Source organism: Poecilia latipinna, unplaced genomic scaffold, assembly GCF_001443285.1.
Source record: "Poecilia latipinna isolate Pla-1442-1.1 unplaced genomic scaffold, P_latipinna-1.0 Scaffold2566, whole genome shotgun sequence".
NCBI lineage: Eukaryota > Metazoa > Chordata > Actinopteri > Cyprinodontiformes > Poeciliidae > Poecilia > Poecilia latipinna.
The window spans coordinates 72,381-82,355 of NW_015115182.1; the positions used below are offsets into that span (position 1 = coordinate 72,381).

Below are 9,975 nucleotides of genomic sequence, written 5' to 3' on the forward strand. Positions count from 1 at the left end.
CACCTCTCTTGGAGAAAAACTGGGTTATAAATTAACACTCTTACCTTTTTCTCTCTCCCTCTCTTTATTTGAAAACCTGACATTCTTATTCTAGGCAGCATAGTATCTCCCACTGTCTGCTGCTAACAGCGTCACTCTGAAGCTCCAAGCACAAACAAACCATTTAACGCAGACAGGGGGGTTCAGGGCAAATATTGATGTGTGTTTTATGATCTGGGAGAGGGAACATTACATTTTTACTGCTAAAAACAATGTTTTAAAATACAATATGATTAATTTTGTAATTGACAGGACCCTGTTTAATTAAATTCCTATGAATGAAAACATAAATAAATAAATTGCCCCCCCTTTTGGCCAGGGCCCTTGGATCAAAGATCCAAGGGCCCTGGCCAAAGGTGAATAATGCAATCTCCATTTGCAGACAGCTTGGGTGTTCCATCCACTGGGACTTCATGCAATATATTTTTTTAAATTAAATATATGTTCTCCTGCTTTTGTCCCAGTTCGTCTGACTGTGAGTCCCAGCAGATCTCAGTTGATTCGAGGAGAATCAGTGACTCTGATCTGTGAGGATGAAAACAGCTCTGATGGATGGACTGTGAAGAGAAACACAACCAGAGGAACCAGGACTGAATGTGGAAAAGGATGGGGGAAACCAGTTGGTTCTACCTGCAGCATCAGCTATATTTTGGAAAAGTATACTGGTGTGTACTGGTGTGAGTCCAAAGAGGGATCATCCTCCAGCAGCAGCATGAACCTCACTGTTGGTAAGATCAGACTGTGGAGTTAGTGTTGCTGTGTGGAAATGGATGAAATGCTGTAGTTTGTCTCTGTGTTGAGGTGGATCAGTGATCCTGCAGAGTCCTGTCCTCCCTGTGATGGAGGGAGATGACGTCACTCTGAGCTGCAGAGCAAAGAGTCCAGCCCACAACCTCCCAGCTGCTTTCTATAAAGATGGCTCCTTCATTGGTCATGGAACTACTGGGAACCTGACCCTGAACCTGGTGAAGAAATCTGATGAAGGCCTCTATAAGTGCAACATCATTGATCAGGGAGAGTCTCCATCCAGCTGGATCTCTGTCTCAGGTCAGCCACACACACCTGTATGTACCCATCTCTCCATTATGTATACCCACTGGTCCTTGTAGGGTCCTGGTGAAGCTTACAAACCTACAGAGGGGTAATCTTAGGTGAGAAATTATTGGAAATAACTCAGAAATGAACTGTGCCTTCACGAGGAGACCTATGGCTTAAGAGCAGGAAAAGAAATGCCTCACAAACTCAACATCCTGTTTGTGGGATAATCTACCATAATCTGTGGTGGATTATCTTAACTGTCTGTGAATTCAGAAAGGTTGCTGAAGCTATTATCCTGTTCAGTTGCCTATTTCAACAACACTACATGGTGAGTGAGAGGTGCAGCTGAAACCAGATATTTACATACATCGAATAAAAAGAACCAAACTACGTTTCACTGTCTGAAACTTTTCTTGTTTTAGATTTGTTAAAATTACCTAAATCAGTTCTATTTGATAAATTCCAGAAAACATTTGCTTGCTGTTTAAAGTTTACATATAGTGTATCACAAAAGTGAGTACACCCCTCACACTTGTATTATGCCAAATGGATGAGGGATAATAAAAGCTGTAAGATGGGTAGTGAACTAACAGAGTCTAACAGAGTGTGTTCCATGGCTGTTACTAGTGAATTTCTTTTAAAGTAAACGGTAAACACAAGAAGCCATTAAGGCAGGGGTCCCCAAACTTTTTCCTGTGAGGGCCACATAGCTGTTCCTTTCTCTGGTCGGGGGCCGGTCTTAGGTTTTGGAGAAAGAAACCTTAGAAAATTCTTATCGACGGGGATTGGGGGGGGTGGAAGAAGGGCTGTTCTGTCTTTGAAACTGTCGAGGGGGAGGGGGTGACGACACATTCGCGCTTTTAGATAGATTTTTACCCAGAATGCAAATGGAAAAAACCGTGAGTGAAACGGTGACTGACGAGTATATATTCCATTGAGGGAAAGTAAGTTTCACATTTGCTCAAAAGCCCCCTGGTGGTTGAAGAAAAATCCACATATAAACCGGAAAATACAATATATGAAAAAAAAACACTGAATGCTCTCTGGCATGAGGAGGCGGGACTAAATGACGTGGCCCGCGGGCCGTAGCTTGGGGACCCCTGCATTAAGGTCTAAATAGATCAGTTGATCAGGGGAGCAAAATGAGTCAGCAAGAGGTTTTTCTTCCAGTTTTAGGGTCAAAATTAAATGTATTTTTTTCTCCAGATAAACTTAAAGTAGCCCTTCCCACCTCCAAAGCTCCGCCTCCTGCATCAGACCCCGTGCAGCTCGTGTTCACAGTGACGCGCCGCCTGCTGGTCTTCTGTCCATACCTCATCTCTACGCTCCTCTTTGTGTCTTTTTATCAGCACAGATCCCAAGGTAATAAACTTAAAGCACATAAACCCACAAACTGATGATGAAAGATAGAAACCATTTTGTTAACACTTTCCTTTCTACTGCAGGATGAAACTATTGTCTCCAGGAGAAAGCAAGGATTTCAAAGTGTCTCCAAAGAACCATGACACCATCAATTTTCTTTTATTATTATTATTATTTGTATTCTCACCATATTCACTTCACTGAGCCACCTGATATCTCAGTAATAAATAACAGCATAGATGAGTGTCATGATTTTGAAGATGAGTAGAAACCAAATGCAACAGGCAGATTCAACAAATTAATGAAGACATTCAACAAATAAAAACTTAAACTGGGATTTTCCGGATATTTTATGCCTTCCTTAGTTTTCACAAAACATGTAACATAAGTTACCATGGAGATTTACTCTGTGCAGCCAGCCTGCTCCAGACCAGCCTAACTTTTCTGTTTGTTTTGGTATTTTTTTTATCACCCTGCATTAAAATGCCACTGATCAATCTTGGTATAGTTATCTAAACATGATGGTAGAATATATGATCAATATGTGGGTATTATTCCTGTTTGCTTGTGTTTCGTTAGACCGCTGATCTAGTTTGACAGAAAGGCCTTTAATAGACCACTTCAGTGATGAGGGGATTAGACTAATGGGTCATAAAGTAATAAATGTACAGAATAGTAAACAAATCAAGATATATAAGTTATGTTTAAACAAATGCACAACTTCAGTCACATAAACATACCTCGTCTGTATGAAAGGGTCTGATAATAAGATAAATTTTATAAATTTTGTTACAATTTTTTGTCTTTACCATTAAGATGCCTTTCTGCCAACAGCTGGACAGGAAATTTCCCTTCAAAATAAAAGCATCAAAACTCAAACAGGAAGTTTATTATCAGGTTCAAACAATTTAAAGCACTTTGACACAAACACAAAGAAGAGAGAGACAAGTGATTAGATTTACTCATGAGGAGAGAACCATCAGTTACAGTCTCCACCTCGCTCTGAGGCTCTCACCCCCCGCTGCACCTTTTATTACAAATGGGTGTTCCCTATTTACAAAGTTTGCAAACTGCTAAGAGGAGGAGGGGACAAATAAAAACTCAGCTTGCAAACATGCTCAACCCCCCCATCTTCTCAGAAAGCCTTAAGCTTTGGTCCTGCTTCTCTGGGTCACAACCTTTACCCTGTACCTGTTTCTTCCATCAGGTAAACTCTCAGTCTGCCTGCACTTTGGCTCAAAAGAGTCTGACTTCCTGCTTTTATGACTCTTGCAACACATTCGTTACAGCACAAGTTAGAGGCAAACAGAAGAATGATATAGGTTTTAAAGACGAATGTGATAAATGTAAAAAATATTATTCATAACCTAACGTTTCTCAAAACTAATCAAGGGTCAAAGTCATTAGTACAAGTCATTTGTATACTGGAGTCAACCTTTACCAGATATTACAACATGTTCTCATATTTAATCTTAACCTGTTGCCATGGTTAATGTGTATAAATATTGATCAGATGTGGAACAAAGATCAGATGAATGAATCTGCTGTCAGATTAACATGTTTCATCATAGATTTTCACTGCTCATTGTAAATTTAAAGCTTTTTATTGGAGCAAATGATAGGTATGTTAATGATGTTTTTTTTAGTTAATGATGGTTTGGAAATGTATATTTTGAGCAAATTATGGATTCAGTCGATCCGCTACCATTTGGTATTGTAGTAGCAGTTTTTTTCTTGATCTGCTTTCATTCCTTATAATCCTCCAATAAAAGATATTGTTTATTTGGTGTGAGGTACGACGTGCGCAATGTCTCTTCTGTATCATCAGTGAATCTGTGATTGGTCCCTTTGGTCTGCTGAATACATTTGTTGATGCTCATTTACCTGAATTACAATTCAGGACAATTAAGTTTTCAACTTTTACCAGTTTAACAAAAATATTCTGATGTACTTATCAAAGAGTCAATAAGTGAACTTCACCTTTCATTATTCATCATCAGAGAAGAGATGATGAATAAAAGAATGGAAACTAAACTACAAAAGTTGGATTTGTTTAGAAATGTATTCAAAAAAAGCATAAAAAGTCTCATCAGCAAAGATGAAAATGCAACAAACTCAAATTATTCCAGCTGCCATATTCAGACTGCTGTTTTATTCTGCAACATGAGTAAAACAGAAAAATGCAGAATATTATGGAGCTTGTATTAAAGCCTTCATGGCCATGTTATTTTGCTTACAATCTAAAGCAATATGTGTTGAACTGTGGTACCGCAGCCTGGTGAAAACCAGCTGCTTTATTTGCTTCATTACAATATGAAGCTTACTGGAAATGACCTTTGCTGTAAACAACCATCCTCCACTGCAAAGGAAGAAGATCTGGGCTGAATGAGGTGGCTGTTAATGTTAATTTAGTATTTTGAAGCTTGACCAACATTGACTGAACGACTTCCTTCACTTCCTCGCTGCCATCATTTAAACTACAGCAAACTGCAAACATGAAACAACAGAAAGTTAATGTCATTGTTCACATCATCTTCTGTTTGCTGGTTGAAATTCTACTGGAGGGAATCCAAATCATTCTCTCTCTCTTTCAGAGAAAAAGTTCAAGTTTGACTTTATTGAACATAGTGTAATAAAATGATAAACAAAGGTCTATACAAGCAAACTTATTTTAAAACAAAAGCAAACAAAGCTAAAGAAGAACAGCAGTTTAGTGCATTTACCTGTTCAAAGGAGCTGGTGAGGGGATTACCCATCATGCCTACTGGGGTTGCTGCAGTTGGTCAGGTCAAAGTTCAGCAACAGTTCGACTGAATGACCAGATTATTCCATCAGTGGATTTTTTTCTTCCCTGATGGAAGGGCCATTTTACAAAATGACAAAGTCGGGATTGTGAAAGTGTTCAGGGAAGGTGAGACATCATTTTCAGACATGGACTGGTCACCACAGAGTCCAGACTTTAACTCCATTGAGAACCTCTGGGATGAGCTGCAGATCTGCTGCACACTCAGAACTGAGTGACTCCATATTTATTTCCCTGTACTTGGTCAGTAAAAGTATCATTCACTGACTTCCACAATGTTTTCTCTTCATTTCTTTGAGTGTTCCTGAAAGACAACAAGATGCACTTTGGAATGACCTTATTGTACCATGGTTTTGATCCGAGTTTGTTTTACAGCAGGAAATGTCTGAATGAGCGCTCATCCAAGGTGATGCTTTATGCCAGGGGTTGTAAAAGCTAAAGGCGGTTCAATGAAATATTAGTGTGACCTTCTTTTGGTGGTAACTTTGATGAAGGAACAGACGCCATCAAAAGATTGACATTTACAATAAAACCTTAAAAAGAAGCTGCAGGTCTTTTCACGGATTGTTTCTGACATTCAGTTCATTCTCTGCTGTAAAAAGATCGGATGAAAACAGGTGAAGTGAATCTTCAGCTGAACTTCAGTGATGAAAGTTTGTTCTGCAGTAAAAATGTCTAAATGTTCACATTTCAGGTTCTTGATGGTTTTCAACATTCATAGCCTGAAGTTCTGCTTCTGCTGCAGGAGGCTGGTTCTGTTCCTGTGATGAACGTCTCAGTTTTTTACAGAGCAGAAAACCTGAAACAGCAAATAGAGCCAGAACAAGGAGTCCAACTGGGAGACCAACTGTCAGTCCAGTGTTGGTCCCTCCATCCTTTGGTTGTCCTTCCTCATTCCCTCCATCCTTTTGTCCTTCCTCGTTCCCTCTGTCCTTTTGTCCTTCCTCGTTCCCTCTGTCCTTTTGTCCTTCCTTGTTTCCTGTAAACAGAACCAGGAGTTAGTCTGATCTGCTGAATATCATCACCTGCTGATCTCAGACCAGCTGATTTCTACTGATACAACAGAAAACCAAACATCTGATCTGACATGTTTCTCTCTCACATTAATAACCATGAAGCAGCTGCAGGTTCTGATCCAGTCAGACTCACCTGGAGCAGAAACAACCAGGTTGATGATGCAGATGATGGGCTCATTCTTCAGGTGAGATCTCTTCCTGCGTCTAACTTCTGTCTGATTCACTCTACATTCATATGTTCCAGTATCATCAGTCGTCACATTCTTCAGAACCAAAGACACGTCTCCATTCTTAATCTCTCTGTCCTGTAGATCCACTCGGTTCTTATAAGCTGGATTCTGACCCTCATCATCAAACTGATCATCTTGATACAGAGCAACATGATCATTTCCCTCCAGATCACATCTTCTCCACTCTACAATGATGACAGGTTTTTTCTCAGGAGCTTCACATGGCAGGATGGCGTTTTCTCCAGGTTCAGCTCTGATCGTCTGTCCTGCAGTGGAGGAAACAACACAGAGGTCAGAGGTCAGAGAGGAACCCTGATGAGGCATCAAGGACAGGACACTGGCCAGTCAGAGTGCAACTGCATTTCATGATAGACAATTATCATTTTCAACCAGAAGAGGGCGCTCAGAGATCTCATTTTGATTTAAATGCTGCAAGAAGAACTCACCTTTTTGTTTTCAATCTGGAGTGTAAAATATATTGGAGTCGGTGGACCAATGAGAAACTAGATCACTGTTTAGTTCTAGCTTAATGAACCATTAGTTGCCTACACTCAGATGGTGTCTTTGAAAGTGTAATCTATCATTTATTATAGCTGCTGCAGAAATTTAAGAAGGTTCAAAAATAGTTAATTATCTCGACAGCAAACATTAGATACATTAGAAGGCATGCCATGAAAAAGTGTTTTCTATCCTAGCATCTCATATATAAACAACTCTACTGGGTTTAACTGGAACTGTGTCCTTGTCAGACTGTCCCAGGGCAGCTGTGGCTACTACCCAGTAGCTTGTCATCACTAGCATGTGAATGGGAATGACTGATTTCATTGGAAAGCGCCTTTGAGTGTCCTAATAAAGTTCTATGTAAGTCTGATCATGTCTAAGACAAGTTTCTCTCTCATGGGAGACAAATAAATGATCTTATGTCATTTCAGGCCACAACAGCTTGGAGTTTGATGAGACGGAGCAGATACACTGAAAATCTACAGATAAACTGAACTAAACTCTGTGTTAAAGAAAAAGTAAGTTAAGGGCAGTAGAAGCTCGTTTAGTGGCTTCCTCCATAGAAACACAGTTAAACAGGTAAACATGTTGTAAAGACTGCACCATAGTAGGAACACATGCTAATCGTAGCACAAATTCAGCTAATAGCTTGTGCCACAAAGAGAAACAGGGTTGAACATTAAATGACAGGCCAGATGCATCATCTGTTGAGGACAAATGTTAAGTTACTGGCAGCAGAGATACTGGTTGAGGAACAGACTTTGCTCATGATAAAGTTGCCAAATCCTCTTTGCCACAGCAAAACTTCTTACCCGTACATTATGCAGTTGTGACTGCATTACCGCTAATTGATTCAATTTGTATGCAGACCCAAATACTGATGGCAAAAACAGAGGAAAAACATTGTGCTTAAATAAATCTCAGCAGTGAGATACAGTGTCAATGAAAAATATCCAGCCTTGGATGTTTTAATGTTTTATTGCTTTTACAAACTATGTCATCAACAAAATTTGGCATTTTTGACAAAAAATAAAAAATCACAACGTAAAGATTTTAATGTTAAAGGAAAATCAGATTTTCATATTTAACATCAAATAATTGATTGCATAAATATTCAGTCCCTTAGATAAAGCTAATCAAGTTTATTTGTACATCACATTTCAGCACTTTATGATGTAAAGACCAAGAGCACCATTACACTACACTTTCTACTAGCTGTATCATGTGATCTGGATGAACCTGCATCGTGATTCGCCCATATGGAGGAGGCGGGGTCTCAGAAAGTGCCTGAAGATGACTCAACAACAGCAAGCAGTTTCCTGTGTACAGGAGCTCCATTGGGACAAAGTAGATTTTTTTTGTTTTTTTTACATAATTTTTTTTACATAATTTTTTTTTACATAATAAAAATACAAAGTCATAAAACACACAATCAACAATTGGACGATTACATTTTGCCATTGTTACACGTCATATTGGTTAATGTTTCATTTCTAATGTTTTAAACGTGGTTCTAACCAGGTTGGTTTTCAGTCTTGATTTAAGGCACTCAGGGTTTCAGCTGTTTGTCAAAACGAGTTAGTTTGCTAACAACATGTTATTTATTAGCTTTAATCTCCTGGTAAATAACTTATTTAGCTTCTATAAACCCAAATTCGTGCTGGAGTTGTACGTTAATGTTGAGTCGCTGTCGGAGGCTGGATTCAGACGTAGGTCAAACGACTCGCTCTGATCTACAGAAACTTCGTGTTCGTGTCTGTTGGTGTCCAGACACGAAGCATGAGGGGGACAGTAACAGCTCACGGTGACTGTATGGCTGGATAGATTATATTTAATTCATTTAGCTTTTTTATTATTATTTTTTAGCAAGAAAGTTCCTCTGAATAAACGTCATATTTTCTGTCCGTGACTGAGCTAACAACATTAGCATTCTGAGGACAACCAAGATAGGGCATGAAAATAATATATCTTTCCTTACCTATGAATGCTTGGCTTTCTAAGTAACTAAAATAAAACATCTGAAAATACAATTTAAACGATGCGATTGTTACTTATTAGAAGGTGGTGCTGCATTGTTAGTTTCTGTACCTTGTGTTATTCGCTGTAGATCCACTTTTCTCCTATTTTTTATGTAAGTGTTTTAAAATTAACTCCCTTTTGATCAACTTCAAAACATGAAAATAACGTTTATCTTTCTCTCTATTAGAACGGCTGGAGCAACAGTAAAGGACTCAGACTAGACATTTTGATGCTGGATCAACAGAAATAAATGGGTTGAATTTACTTCTGGCCCTCCATCTGGATTGACGTCGGTGCTACATCACCTGAAACCCATAGATGAGGGAGAAACTGTGTCGACATGTTTGTGGATTTTGTTGAATGGAGAAACTTTGTGTTCCTGGCTTTGTGTTGGTTTTTGGCTCGTATTTGAATACCAGTATGGATCAACAGGGGAAGAGGAAGTTTTCTCTTTTGATTTTATGACAGAGACTAAGGAAAATAATTATTCCGATCTCGTTTCCACTTTTGATCATTTTCCTTTTGGATTATTCCAATAGATATAGAATATTTGAATTAGTTTGCAGGGATTATCTTTTATTATATTGTAGATGAATGTAGGATTGGCTCCCAGGTTTTGTCTTACTGTAACTGGAGCTCTTCCCGATGCTGAAGCATCATCACCTGGCATGAAGGGGAGGAACCGATTAACACTCTGTTATAAACCCTGGTGTTTCCAGAAAGCAGGCGATTGAACTGGATCTTCATCTCAACCATCTGATTGCAGTTCTGGTTTGTCATCATTTGTGTTTATTTGTATTTTAATGTTCTTTCAAATCACTCCATCCATGTAATTACAATGAAATGGTTTGTAAACGGCCTAAAGTTGTTACAGCGGCTGATGTTTCGAAACAAAAACATGTGAATGAGCCTTGTTCTGTTTCCAGTCTTTATTGAATTTGTCTGCTATGACTTTTTAAATCCAGCA

General features: G+C 38.9%; 2 protein-coding genes across 2 annotated transcripts in view; one reads left to right on the top strand and one right to left on the bottom strand.

Moving 5' to 3' along the window:
* Positions 1 to 3,468, top strand: part of LOC106938330 (Fc receptor-like A) — a gene marked incomplete at its 5' end in the record, with an annotated part of 75,125 nt that extends 71,657 nt beyond the window's left edge. Inside the window, 2 exons of the mRNA XM_015020314.1 lie at positions 2,284 to 2,439; positions 2,523 to 3,468. Of these exons, the coding sequence (XP_014875800.1) occupies positions 2,284 to 2,439; positions 2,523 to 2,527 (161 nt within the window). The remainder of the gene's footprint in view (positions 1 to 2,283; positions 2,440 to 2,522) is intronic.
* A 2,231-nt stretch (positions 3,469 to 5,699) lies between these two features.
* Positions 5,700 to 6,823, bottom strand: LOC106938329 (hepatitis A virus cellular receptor 2 homolog). The gene is made up of 3 exons (XM_015020313.1): positions 6,392 to 6,823; positions 6,202 to 6,221; positions 5,700 to 6,150 (listed from the first exon to the last, which is right to left on the bottom strand). The coding sequence occupies exons 1-3, from the start codon at positions 6,810 to 6,812 to the stop codon at positions 5,926 to 5,928; spliced, it is 666 nt and encodes a 221-aa protein (XP_014875799.1). The 5' UTR covers positions 6,813 to 6,823; the 3' UTR covers positions 5,700 to 5,925.
* Between the last annotated feature and the right edge of the window lie 3,152 nt (positions 6,824 to 9,975).

Bases quoted from the DNA above. Each gene is read 5' to 3' on its own strand.
- LOC106938329 (XM_015020313.1), bottom strand. From the start codon at position 6,812: ATGCCTCATCAGGGTTCCTCTCTGACCTCTGACCTCTGTGTTGTTTCC. The intron at 6,222-6,391 runs GTGAGTCTGACT...TTCTGTTTACAG, and splicing joins CCTGGTTGTTTCTGCTCCAG to GAAACAAGGAAGGACAAAAG. The intron at 6,151-6,201 runs GACAGAGGGAAC...GAGGAAGGACAA, and splicing joins GAAACAAGGAAGGACAAAAG to AAGGATGGAGGGAATGAGGA.